Source organism: Ranitomeya variabilis, chromosome 8 (assembly GCF_051348905.1).
Source record: "Ranitomeya variabilis isolate aRanVar5 chromosome 8, aRanVar5.hap1, whole genome shotgun sequence".
Taxonomy (NCBI): domain Eukaryota; kingdom Metazoa; phylum Chordata; class Amphibia; order Anura; family Dendrobatidae; genus Ranitomeya; species Ranitomeya variabilis.
Window position 1 is genome coordinate 66218810 of NC_135239.1, and position 14351 is coordinate 66233160.

General features: G+C 43.4%; 1 protein-coding gene across 1 annotated transcript in view; it reads left to right on the forward strand.

Annotated features, from left to right (window-relative positions):
• The first annotated feature begins 2934 nt into the window (after positions 1-2934).
• Positions 2935-14351, forward strand: part of LOC143788807 (protein kinase C delta type-like) — a 57818-nt gene continuing 46401 nt past the window's right edge. The window contains exon 1 of the mRNA XM_077278709.1: positions 2935-3454. Coding sequence (XP_077134824.1) covers positions 2935-3454 — 520 coding nt within the window. The remainder of the gene's footprint in view (positions 3455-14351) is intronic.

Consider the following 14351-nt stretch of genomic DNA (forward strand, 5'->3'; position numbering starts at 1 on the left):
GGGATTTCTTGCCTTAGAAATGGTGTTGGGACCATCAGTTGTGTTGTGCAGAAGTCTGGTGGATACACAGCTGATAGTCCTACTGAATAGACTGTTATAATTTGTATTATGGCAAGAAAAAAGCAGCTAAGTAAAGAAAAACGAGTGGCCATCATTACTTTAAAGGGAACCTGTCACCTGAATTTGGCGGGACCGGTTTTAGGTCATATGGGCGGGGTTTTTGGGTGTTTGATTCACCCTTTCCTTACCCGCTGGCTGCATGCTGGCCGCAATATTGGATTGAAGTTCATTCTCTGTCCTCCGTAGTACATGCCTGCGCAAGGCAATATTGCCTTGCGCTGGCGTGTACTACGGAGGACACAGCATGAACTTCAGTCCAAGATTGCCTTGTGCAGGCATGTACTACGGAGGACAGAGAATGAACTTCAATCCAATATTGCAGCCAGCATGCAGCCAGCGGGTAAGGAAAGGGTGAATCAAACACCTGAAAACCCCGCCCCTATGGCTGAAAATTGTTCCCTCCAAATTCAGGTGACAGAGTCACTTTAATCTGGGGCACCATGCAAAATCTCACCTTGTGGGGTATCCTTGATCATGAGGAAGGTGAGAGGTCAGCCTAAAACTACACAGGGGGAACTTGTTAATGATCTCAAGGCAGCAGGACCCACAGTCACCAAGAAAACCACTGGTAACACATTACGCCGTAAAGGTTTTAAATCCTGCAGTGCTCGCAAGGTCCCCCTGCTCAAAATGGCACATGTGCAGGCCCGTCTGAAGTTTGCCAATGAACACCTGGATAGATTCTGTAAGTGATTGGGAGAAGGTGCTGTGGTCAGATGAGACAAAAATTGAGGTCTTTGGCATTAACTCAACTCGTCATGTTTGGAGGAAGAGAAATGCTGCCTATGACACAAAGAACACTGTCCTCACTGTCAAGCATGGAGGTGGAAACATTATGCTTTGGGGTGTTTCTCTGCTAAGGGCATAGGACTACTTCACCGCATCAATGGGAGAATGGATAGAGCAATGTACAGTAAAATCCTGAGCGACAACCTCCTTCCCTCAGCCAGGACATTAAAAATGGGTCATGGCTAGGTCTTCCAGCAAGACAATGACCCAAAACATACAGCCAAGGCAACAAAGGAGTGGCTGAAAAAGAAGCACATTAAGGTCATGGAGTGGCATAGCCAGACTCAAGACCTTAATCCCATAGAAAAGTTATGGAGGGAGTTGAAGCTCCAAGTTGCCAAACGACAGCCTCAAAATCTTAATGATTTAGAGATGATCTGCAAAGAGGAGTGGACCAAAATTCCTCCTGACATGTGCGCAAACCTCATCATCAACTACAAAAAATGTCTGACTGCTGTGCTTGCCAACAAGGGTTTTGCCATCAAAAGTCTTGGTTGCCAGAGGGATCAAATACTTATTTCTCACTGCAAAATGCAAAGAAATTTATATAATTTCTAAAATGTGATTTTCGGGATTTTATTTTTGATATTCTATATTCTCAATGTTAGAACTAACCTACACTTAAAATTATAGACTGTTCATGTCTTTGTCAGTGGGCAAACTTACAAAATCAGCAAGGGATCAAATACTTATTTCCCCCACTGTATGTTAGGTGGTTGATGTGTAAGCAACTGTAGGGTCCCCCATCCCTAGTCTGATAGTGTCCCATTTCCCATACCCTGTGTACTGTTATTAGTGCTCGCTTCCTGTGACTGCTTCGGCGGTGTCCGTATCCTGATATCACGTCTGCAGTATCGGTTCCCTCCCGTCTCTTATTACGTAACATCCTCTCTATTTATGTATGGTGCAGTCCTTTATTAAGTAGCATCCTGTTATGTGGAGCGCCGTCCTTTATTACACAGTATCATCTCTTGTCATCTACAGCACCGTCCCTTACATTGAGTATTCTCATTATTTTTGTTATTCACAGCGCCCTCTCTTTATTGCATAGTGTCCTCTCCTGTAAAATGTAAAATTACAGCTGATGGAGCAGCATCTGACCAGAAGACCAGTCCATCAGCCGCATCCATCACAAAAGAAGCTTTCCCATTCTCCATCAGCCATCATTTCAGTTTATATCTAACAAGAATGGACGATATGTAATAAAGAAAAGGGAGGTATAAATAACAAAAATGACGAGAATCTGATATGTAAGGGACAGTGCTGTATGTAACAAGAGGGAACTATGTGATAAGGGACGGCGCTATACATAAAGAGAGTGCAGTGTAATAAGGGGCGGCAATATATATATAATGAGAGGAGACTGTAAAAAAATATGTACCGTATATACTCGAGTATAAGCCGACCCGAGTATAAGCCGAGACCCCTAATTTTGCCACAAAAAACTGAGAACACTTAATGATTTGAGTGTAAGCCTAGGGTGGAAAATGCAGAAGCTACCGGTAAATGTCAACAATAAAAATAGGTACCATAAAAGTAAAATTAATTGAGACATCAGTAGGTTAAGTGTTTTTGAATATCCATATTGAATCAGGAGCCCCATATAATGCTCCATACAGTTCATGATGGGCCCCATATTAAAATATGCCCCATATAATGCTGCACAAATGTTGATTATGACCCCATAAGATGATTCTCAATAAGTACAGTGGTCAGGTATACAGTTTATTGATTGTTGTGTGGACAAATAATACAGAACATTGTTAAAATGGGCCCAACAATCCTAACATTATCTGTGAGATAATACTCAAGTGATGGAAAATTGCAAAGATAAAGATTAGATCAACTAACTAAAAACAGTAAAACAGAAACAGATTTAATTTTATTACAACCCGTATATGAAATTGATACATTCCTATAGCATATACCCTGCAATCCTATTGGTCAGTTACTGATCACATGACCAGTGCCATCCAGGTGCCCGTGCGCTCAGTTGACAGTTGAGGAAAGTGACAGTTGGAGTTGATGGTGAAGGTGAAGAATCTGTCTGTGGATTATAAGCAAAGCGCTAATATGGAGAAAGAAGAGTTTGTAGGGAGGAAGAGAGAGAGGAAAAGAAGACACGTGGATTCATCGGCTGATGACAAGTCTTCAATCAAAAAACCAAAAAGGATGGGACGCAAGATTAAAAAAGCAGACTCAGGACGGAAGACGTCTCCCACCCCAGAAATGGAGCGAGTGGATGAGGACGTCATTGCCCAAGGTGAAAGGCTAAAGAACAGAAGACACTTTGACTCATCGGCTGATGAGAAGTCTTCAATCAAAGAGCCCAAAAGGAAGGGCAAAAAGAGGAAATATCCAGACGCAGGACAGAAGATGTCTCCCACCCCAGAGATGGACCGAGTGGATGAAGACGTCATTGTCCAGAGTAAAGGACCAAAGAACAGAAGAATCAGCCTGGACTGTTCAGAGGAAGGAAAGACACCAATTATTAAGACCAACATTCAGGAAAAAAAAGACCTGCAGAAGTACCCAGGAGGCTCAGGTAAGTAGAGAAAAAGAACTATCAATTACAGAGAAAGTTATTGTACATGTTTTATATCTCCACATGTAATCCGGGGATAAAAAGTCAGCTAAATGATTCTACATCAAATGAACCTTTATAATGAAAAATTACCAAAACCAGTTTTATATTAGTGCAGAAGATTATAGGTGTTATAGGCAGTTTACCAATATAACATGGTCAGAGTTATCTGTTCCCGAATCATGGTGACATGTTCTTATCATTGTGTAATGTCCAGGTTCAGCTCTGATGAGATTTACCACAAGATATGGAAAATGCTGACACCTTTTTAAAGGGAATCTGTCAGCAGTTTTTCGTTACTGTATCTGAGAGCAGCATGATATAGGGGCAGAGACCCTTATACCAGTGATATACTACTTATTGGACTACATGGTGTAATTGTGATAAATTGACAGTCTTATCAGCTGCAGATTTACTAGTTCTCTCAAAGCTGAGCTCTGTATAACCCTGCTAACAACACTGATTGGAAGCATTCTGTGTATGTGTACACTGTGCATAGGCAGAAAGCTCTGAATCAGTGGTGGAGTTATACAGAGCTCATGAATATGGATGACTATCTTGCAGCAGTCCTCTAGTGATAATCTCCTGCTGATAAAACAGTGATTTTAGCAAGCAGCTCAATACGTGACACATTTCTCTTTATATATTACAGTATATAGATATATAATTCTAAATATATTAGATCTCAGATTAGGTGTTAAAACCTTGGTGACATAACCCCTTTAAATGCTGCAGTGTCTGAAATAAAATAAAAAACACACACCTCCTGGAATGGCGCCATTCCAACGATGCTGGCGCTGAGTCTCCTGTAAACATGGAGTGCTTTTACTTTGTTGCTCTGCAGCACTCAGAAGGGGTTGACCAGTAGTGAATAACTCCTTAAATGACTTTCTCTGCAGTAAATGGTCCTAGAAGTTGCCACATTTTTTGCCAATGTTATAATGTTACAATTTCCTCCTCTACCCCCCTTTTATTTAGTCTTTCCACATTCACATACAAGGTTTCTCCAGTGTATCCCCCCTACTCTAGAACTCTCTACCCCAACATATCAGACTCTCACCTACTGTGGAAACCTTCCTAAGGAACCTGAAGGCCTACGTCTTCCGACAAGCCTACAACCTGCAGTAACCCTCGCTCCACCACACCGCTGCACGACCAGCGCTGCCCTCCCTCCTGTATCCTCACCCACCCCCTGTAGACTGTGAGTCCTCGGGGGCAGGGTCCTCGCTCCTCCTGTACCAGTCGCTGACTCGTATTGGTCAGGATTATTGCACCTGTTATTACTATGTATTCTCCTTCTCACATGTAAAGCGCTATGGAGGAAATGGCGCTATAATAATAAATAATAATAATCCTAGTGACATTTGTATGAGGATTTTCCGTCTCTTAGGAGGTTATTTCATGAGCATTGCGGTTGTTTATCAGCACCATACGCCGTATATTTAGAAATCCTCGTGTATGCCTTGTGTGAAATGTCTGCAGTATCTGCCATATTGAGTTCTGCTCTTATATGCAGCGGTGTACCACCAATGGCGGCGGGCCACGCCACTACAATGTGGCCCGTGAGCCAGGGAAGCCCGGTGTCAGCGCCCGCACTGGGCCCCCCTCTGCCCGTCAGCAGCCGCACTGCCCCCCGCACAGAATGATAGGGGCGGAAGCGTCTGCTGACACTCCGTCTTCCATCATCATTGCTCGTGACCATTGATGATGAGGAGGGAGTGCCGGCAGACGCTTCCACACCCATCATTCTGCCTCGGCATCTGACGTGTCAGAATAGCGGGCGCGATGACGTCATTACAGCACGCCAACTGTTCTGACATGTTCGACGCTTTACACCACATGCTCAGCAGACCAGAGCATCGGGTGGAGGAGATGTGAACATTGTATTTATTTTTTTAAATCAGTGACTGGAGGTTATAATAGCGTATGGAGGACCATGGGGGGTGGGTGAATTATTCTGCATGGAGAACCATGGGGTGGAGGGCTACATTTTATTGTATGGAGGGTGCATTATATTCTATGTAGGACCATGGGGATGCATTATATTCTAGGGAGGACCTTAGGGAATGCATTATATTGTATGGAGGACCATGGGATGGGGGGGCTGCATTTTATTGTATGGGGGACCATGGGTGATATATAATGTTCCATGGAGGACCATATGGAGTGCATTATATTCTATGGAGGACCATGGGTGGTGCATTATATTCTATGAAGGACCATGGGGGGTGCATTATATTGTTTGGAGGACCATGGGAGGACTATGTGGAGTGCATTATATTCTATGGAGGACCATGGGGAGTGCATTATATTGTTTGGAGGACCATGGGAGGACTATGTGGAGTGCATTATATTCTATGGAGGACCATGGGTGGTGCATTATATTTCATGAAGGACCATAGGGGTGCATTATATTCTATGGAGGACCATGGGGGATGCATTATATTGTTTGGAGGACCATGGGAGGACTATGTGGAGTGCATTATATTCTCTGGAGGACCATGGGGGGTGCATTATATTGTTTGGAGGACCATGGGAGGACTATGTGGAGTGCTTTGTATTCTATTGAGGACCATGGGGAGTGCATTATCTTGTTTGGAGGACCATGGGAGGTGCATTATATTCAATGGAGTACCATGAGGAGTTCATTGTATTCTATGGAGGACCATTGGGAGTGCGTTATATTGTATGGAGGACCATGGGGGTGCATTATATTGTATGGAGGACCATGGTCAGGGCAATATATTTTATGGAGGTCCATAGGGTTCAGGGCTGCATTTTATTATATGGGTACCATGGGCTGTGTATTATGTTCTATGATGGACAATGGGAGGTGCATTTTATTCTATGGAGGACCATTGAGAGTGCATTATATTGCATGGATGACCATGGGGGGTACATTATTTTCTGTGGAGGACCATGGTAGGTGCATTATATTCTATAAAGGACCATGGCAGGTGCATTATATTCTATGTAGAACCATGGGGAGTACATTATAGTCTATGGAGGACCATTGGGAGTGCATTTTATTACATGTATGACCATGGGGGTGCATAAGCTTGTATGGAAGACCATTGGGAGTGCATTTTATGGAGGACCACGGAGAGCGCATTACATTCTTTGGAGGACCATGGGGTGCGCATTATATTCTATGGAGGACCATGGGGAGTGCATTTTATTACATGTATGACCATGGGCAGTGCACTAAATTCTATGGAGTACCATGGGAGGTGCATTACACTGTATGGAGGACTATAGAATGTTCATTATATTGTATGGAGGGTACATTATATTGTAAGGAGGACCATGGGGGCTGCATTATTCTGTATAGAGGACCGAAAGTGGAGTGCATTATATTATATGGAGTACCATGGGACATGCATTATATTATATAGATAACTGGGGAGTGCATTATATGGTATGGGAAACCATGGGGGTGCATTATTCTATATAGAGGACCATGGGGGGTGTATTATACTGAATGCAAAACAATTGGACGTTCATTATATTGTATCGAGGACCATAGGGGGTATGCATTATATTGTATAGAGGGCCATGAAGGTGCATTGTACTCTACAGAGGACCATGAGTGGTGCATTATATTCTATGGAGGACCATGGAGGGTAAACTATATTGTATGGGGGACCATGAAGGGTGCATTATACTGTATGGAGGACTATAGGAGGTTCATTATATTGTATGGAGGACCATGGGGTGCATTATATTGTATTGAGGACCATTGGGGGTGCATTATATTCTAAGGAGGACCACGGGGAGTGCATTAAATTCTCTGGAGGACCATGGGGTGTGCATTAAATTGTTTGGTGGATCATAGGGAGTGCATTATATTCTATGGAGGACTATGGGGGTGGATTATAGCCTATGGAGGACCATGGGGAGTGCATTATATTGTATGGAGGACCATGAAGAGGGCATTATGTTGTATGAAAGACCATAGGTCACTCATTGCATTCTATGGATGACCATGGGGAGAACATTATATTCTATTGAGGACCATTGGGAGTGCATTTTATGGAGGACCACGGAGAGCGCATTACATTCTATGGAGGACCATGGGGTGCGCATTATATTCTATGGAGGACCATGGGGAGTCAACTATATTCTCGTGAGGGAAATGGGGTGTGCATTATATTTTTAAGAGGACTATGGGGAGTGCATTATATTCTAGGGAGGACTATGGGAGGTGCATTATATTCTATGAAGGACCATGGGGAGTCTACTATATTCTCGGAAGGAAAATGGGTTGTGCATTAAATTGTTAAGAGGACTATTGGGAGTGCATTATATTCTAGGGAGGACTATGGGGGGTGCATTATATTCTATGGAGGACCATGGGGACTGCATTGTATTGTATGGAGGACCATAGTCAGGCCCCCGGAAGAAGCAACCTTGCGAAACGGTGCACATCGGGCAAGGGGATCTCTAGCAGCAGCTGGCCCTACTGCACAGTCTCACAGTTCCAGTCTTCTAGCAGGTATCTAACTATATGAGCATTCTGAACTTCCTGGACATTTTATATACCTGCTATTTACTGAGCTCTGTCAGCACATGTGATGTGAAGGAACTAGCTTCTATGGCATATAATCCATAAGCACCTCACCTTGTCTTCACTCCTCCTGGACTTTGTTTCTTTCCTTTCCTTCTTGCAGGCAGCTATTTAATATTGCATCTGCAAAACTTAGCATATAAAGCAAATTTGTAGTGCTTGCTAAGTCTCTGTTCCTGCCCCTTCATGAATTTAAGGATTATACATTCGCCTGCTTCTTTTATGCATGGTGCTCGCATTTTATTCTTTAACTGTGCGCTTTATCATTACTTGCTGCTGCTTCCTTTCCCCATCATTTGGAGGCCCTTTTTTCTTGCCCTGTCTTTTTAAATTTGTTTTTATACTATTGTTATTTAATACAGATATTCTTTTATTTGCATGTTGTTTCATATCAGTTCTCATCTATATGGCACCTTACGATAGTAGATGATGTTAGTCATATATTGATCAAGTGTCCTTAGCCTCTTTATTATTGTATCGCATTATATTGTATGGAGCACCATGGGGGGTACACTGCATTCTATGGAGGACCATGTGGAGCGCATTATATTCTATGGAGGAAAATGAGGTGTGCATTACATTGTATGGAAGACCATGGGAAGGCATTATATTGTATGGAGGTCAATGGGTAGCTCATTACATTCTATGGATGACCATGGGGAGCACATTATACTCTATGGAGGACCATAGGGAGCCCATTTTATTCTATTTAGGACCATGGGAAGTGCATTATATTGTATGGAGAGCCATGTGGAGTGGATTATATTGTATAGATCAGCTTGGTGGGTGCATTCTATTCTTTGGAGGACCATGGGGAGGCCATTATATTGTATAGAGGACAATTGCAGGTTCATTATATTGTATGAAGGAACACGGGGAGCTCATTACATTCTATAGAGGACCATGGGGAGCGCATTATATCTTATGGAGCACCATCGGGAGCGCATTCAATTCTATGGAGGGCCACGTGGCTTGTATTATATTGTATAGAGAACTATGGGGGGTGCATTATACTGCATGGAGGACCATGGTGGTGCAGTATATTATATAGAGTTCCATGGGGAGTGCATTACATTGTATGGAGGACCATAGGGGTGCATTATGTTGTGTCGTGGACAATGGGAAGGGCATTATATTGTATAAATGTCCATGGGGGTGCTTTATATTGTATGGAGGACCACGGGGGGGGGGGGGTGTTATATTGCGTGGAGGACCATAGGGGTGCATTTTATTGTATAGAGTACCATGGGGAGTGCATTATACTATATGGAGGATTATGAAGGGCTGCAATTTATTATATGGAGGACTATGGGGAGTGTATTAAATTGTAAAGATGACCATGAGGGGTGCATTATGTTGAATGGAGAACCATGGAGAGTGCATTATATTGCATGGAGGACCATGGGGGGTCCATTATATTGTATAAAGAACAGTGGGGGATTGTATTACATTGTATAGAGGACTATAGGTGGTTCATTATATTGTATGGAGGACCATAGGGGGGCATTATATTGTATGGAGGACCATAGCGGTGCATTATATTGTATGGAGAACCATAGGGGGTGCATTATATTGTATGGAGGGCCAAGCTAGGGCATTATATTGCACGGAGGACCATAAGTAGTGAATTATATTGTATAGATGACAATAGGGAGTGCATTATATTGTATGGAGGACCATGGAAAGTGCATTATATTGTATAGAGGACCATAAGGGGTGCAATATATTGTATAGAGAACCATGGGATATGCATTATACTATAAAGAGGACCAAACGGGTACATTATAATGTATAGAGGACAATGGGGAGGTGCATTATATTCTATGGAGGACCAAGGAGAGCACATTATATTTTATGGAGGACCCTTGGGAGTGCAATATATTGCATACATGACCATGGGAATGCATTGTATTCTATGGAGGACCATTGGGAGTGCATTATGTTGTATGGAGGACCGTGGGGGTGCATTATATTGTGTGGAGGACCATAGGGAAGGCATTATATTGTATAGATGACCTTGGGTGTGCTTTACATTGTATGGAGGACCACGAGGGTGCATTATATTGTGTGGACGACCATGGAGGGTGCATTTTATTGTACAGAGTATCATGGGGAGTTCATTATACTATATGGAGGATTATGGAGGGGTGCATTATATTGTATGGAGGACTATGGGGAGGGTGATTTATATTCTATGGAGAACCATGGAAAGTGCATTACATTGTATGGAGGACCATGGGAGGTGCATTATATTCTATAGAGGACCATGGGGAATGCATTATATTGTATAATGGACCATGGGGAGTGCATTATTGTCTATGAACAATTGTGGGGAGGGCATTATGTTGTATGGAGGACCATAGGGAGTATATTATATTGCATGGAGGTCCATGGGGAGTGCATCATATTATATGTAGGACCATAGGGAGTGCATTATATTGTATAGGTGATTTGTGGGTGCATTATATTGTATAGAGGACAATAGGAGGTTCATTATATTATAAAGAGGACAATAGGAGGTTCATAATATTGTATATAGCACCATGGGGAGAGCATTATATTTATAGAAACTTAATTCCAGCTCACCCAGTTGCTCTATGCTCATCCACCTGGGGCTCAGACACTGGGTCATGTCGACCATGTAAATTTTTCTTATGTATGCACCGTATTTCTTTTGAAAAGTAAAAAGAAAAGGAAAATCCAGTCCTGTTGAGCCGGATTTCAATTTTTTCTATTTTCCTTGATGTGAGAGCAATATATTGTATGGAGGACCATGGGGATCTCATTACATTCTATGGAGGACCATGGAGAGTACATTATATTCTCTGTAGGACCGTGTGGAGCGCATTATATTCTATGGAGCACTATAGGGAGTGCATTACATTGTATGGAGGACCATGGGGGATTGAATTATATTGTATAGAGGACAATAGCAGGTTCATTATATTGTATGGAGGATCATGGCAAGTGCATTGCATTATATGGAGGACCGTGTTGAGTGCTTTATATTGTGTAGATGACCTTGGTGGGTGAATTATATTGGTTGTAGGACCATGGGAAGGTCATTATATTGTATAGAGGACAAAAGGAAATGGTTCCTCATATTGTACGGATGACCATGTGGGGTGCATTATATTTTATAGAAGACCTTGGGTTGTGTATTATATTGAACAGAGGACCATGGGAATGCATTATGTTGTATATAGAACAATGGGTGGTGCATGATATTGTAGGAAGGACCATGGAGAGTGCATTAAACTATATAGAGGACCAAGGGGGAGCATTATATTGTATGGGGGACCATGGAGAGTACATTGTATTGTATGGAGGACAATTGGAGATTCGTTATATTGTATAGATGACCATGAGGCGTGCATTATTATATGCATTATAATGTATGGAAGACCATGGGGGCATTATATTCTATGGAGGACCACTGGGGCTTATTATATTGTATGGAGGACCATGAGGGCTGCATTATATTGTGTGGAGGACCATGGTGGCTGCATTCTATTGTAAGGAGGACTATGGGCTGTGCATTACATTCTATGAAGGATAACAGGGATTGCAATATACTGTATGGAGAACCATGGGCAGTGCATTATACTGTATAGAGGCCATGAGGAGTGCATTATCTTACATGGAGGAGTATGGGGGTGCATTCTATCTTATGGAGGACAATGGGGGGGTAAGTTATTTGTTATATGGAGGACCATGGCGAATGCATTATATTGTATGGAGTACCATGTGGAGTGCATTATATTGTATGGAGGACCATGAGGTCTGCATTATATTGTATGGAGGACAAGAAGGGCTAAATTCTGTTGTAAGGAGCAAAGGCGGTGCATTATATTCTATGGAGGACCATAGGGAGAGCAAAATATTGTATTGTATGTCCATGCTGGACATAAGAAGGCTATGGGACTCTCATTGACTACATGGGGAGGTTATGTGAGGCTCATGCAGTATATAGGAGGCTGTGTGGGGTTCATGGTGTATATAGGGATGTTGAGTGGGGCTCATGCTGTATATGGTGAGGCTGTGGAGGCTCATGCAGTATATAGGGAGGCTGTGGGGGGCTCATGCAGTATATAGGGAGGCTGTGTGGGGCTCATGCTGGACATAGGAATAATGTGTGGGGCTCATACTGTATATGAAGAGGCTGTGTGGGGCTCATGCAGTATACAGGGAGGCTGTGTGGGGCTCATACAGTATATAGGGAGGCTGTGGGTCTCATACAGTATATGAGGAGGCTACATGGTGCTCATGCAGTATATAGGGAGGCTGTGTGGGGCTCATACTGTATATAGGGAGGTTGTGGGGGGCTCATGCAGTATATAGGAAGGCTGTGTGGGGTTCATGCTGGATATAGGACGCTGTGTGGGGTTCATACTGTATATAGCAAGGCTGTGTGGGGCTCATGCAGTATATAAGGAGGCTGTGATGGGGCTCATGCAGTATATGGGGAGGCTGTGTGGGGCTTATGCAGTATATAGGGAGGCTGTGTGGGGCTCATGCAGTATATGGGGAGGCTATGTGGGGCTCATGCAGTATATGGGGAGGCTGTGTGGGGCTCATACAGTATATATGGAGGCTGTGCGTCTCATACAGTATATGAGGAGGCTACATGGGGCTCATGCAGTATATAGGGAGGCTGTGTGGAACTCATGCTGTATATAGGGAGGCTGTATAGGGCTCATACTGTATATAGGGAGGTTGTGGGGCTCATGCAGTATATAGGGAGTAAAACACTAGGGTGGAACAATGAGAGGTCACCAACATAGTATTCAAAGCCCAAATAGGGTATATTCAGTGCAAAAAGAAACTGGGACCCAAAAAGGAACATATAGGACCACTGCCTTAAATTAATCAAAGACCAAAAAGAAAGAAAAAAGCAGCATGGAGTCCAGATAAATATGTAAACAAACTTTATTAACAATTATTACAGGCTTAAAAATGAACAGAGGGAAATGATCCCCGTGCTGTACTCAGCACGCATCTGCAAAAACAGGGGGTATGTGCCTGTAGTACACATATATCCACATTATAACCGATAGTAACAGACTAAAGTGACTGTGCATAAGGTTCAACAGAACCTGTATTGGACACATGGGTCCGTCAAAAGTAGATACCAAGTACACTTCATATTAAGTATATAATCATATACATACCAGATAATGTGGAGAAAAAGTCACGGCGTGGATTGGCACTTCCCCCTGTATCCCCCGACGCGCGTTTCGGCTATCGCCTTGAGAAAGGCGATAGCCGAAACGCGCGTCGGGGGATACAGGGGGAAGTACCAATCCACGCCGTGACTTTTTCTCCACATTATCTGGTATGTATATGATTATATACTTAATATGAAGTGTACTTGGTAGCTACTTTTGACGGACCCATGTGTCCAATACAGGTTCTGTTGAACCTTATGCACAGTCACTTTAGTCTGTTACTATCGGTTATAATGTGGATATATGTGTACTACAGGCACATACCCCCTGTTTTTGCAGATGCGTGCTGAGTACAGCACGGGGATCATTTCCCTCTGTTCATTTTTAAGCCTGTAATAATTGTTAATAAAGTTTGTTTACATATTTATCTGGACTCCATGCTGCTTTTTTCTTTCTTTTTGGTCTTTGAGTATATAGGGAGGCTGTGTGGGGCTCATACGGTATCTAGCGAGGCTGTGTGGGGCTCATGCAGTATATAAGGAGGCTGTGCTGGGGCTCATGCTGTATATGGGGAAGCTGTGTGGGGCTCATGCACTATATAGGGAGGCTGTGCTTGGGCTTATGCTGTATATGCGGAGGCTGTGTGGGGCTCATGCAGTATATGGGAGCCAGTGTGGGGCTCATGCAGTATATAGGTTGGCTGTGTGGGGCTCATGCTCTATATAGGGAGGCTGTTTGGGGCTCTTGCTGGACATGGGGAGGCTGTGTGGGGGTCATGCTGTATATAGGGAGGCTGTGTGGGGCTCATACAGTATATAGGGAGGCTGTGTGGGGCTCATGCAGTATATGGGGAGGCTGTGTGGGTCTCATGCAGTATATGAGTAGGCTGTGTGGGGCTCATACAGTATATGGGGAGGCTGTGTGGGGCTCATACAGTATATATGGAGGCTGTGCGTCTCATACAGTATATGAGGAGGCTACATGGGGCTCATGCAGTATATAGGGAGGCTGTGTGGAACTCATGCTGTATATAGGGAGGCTGTTTGGGGCTCTTGCTGGACATGGGGATGCTGTGTGGGGCTCATGCAGTATATAGGGAGGCTGTGGGGCTCATGCTGTATAT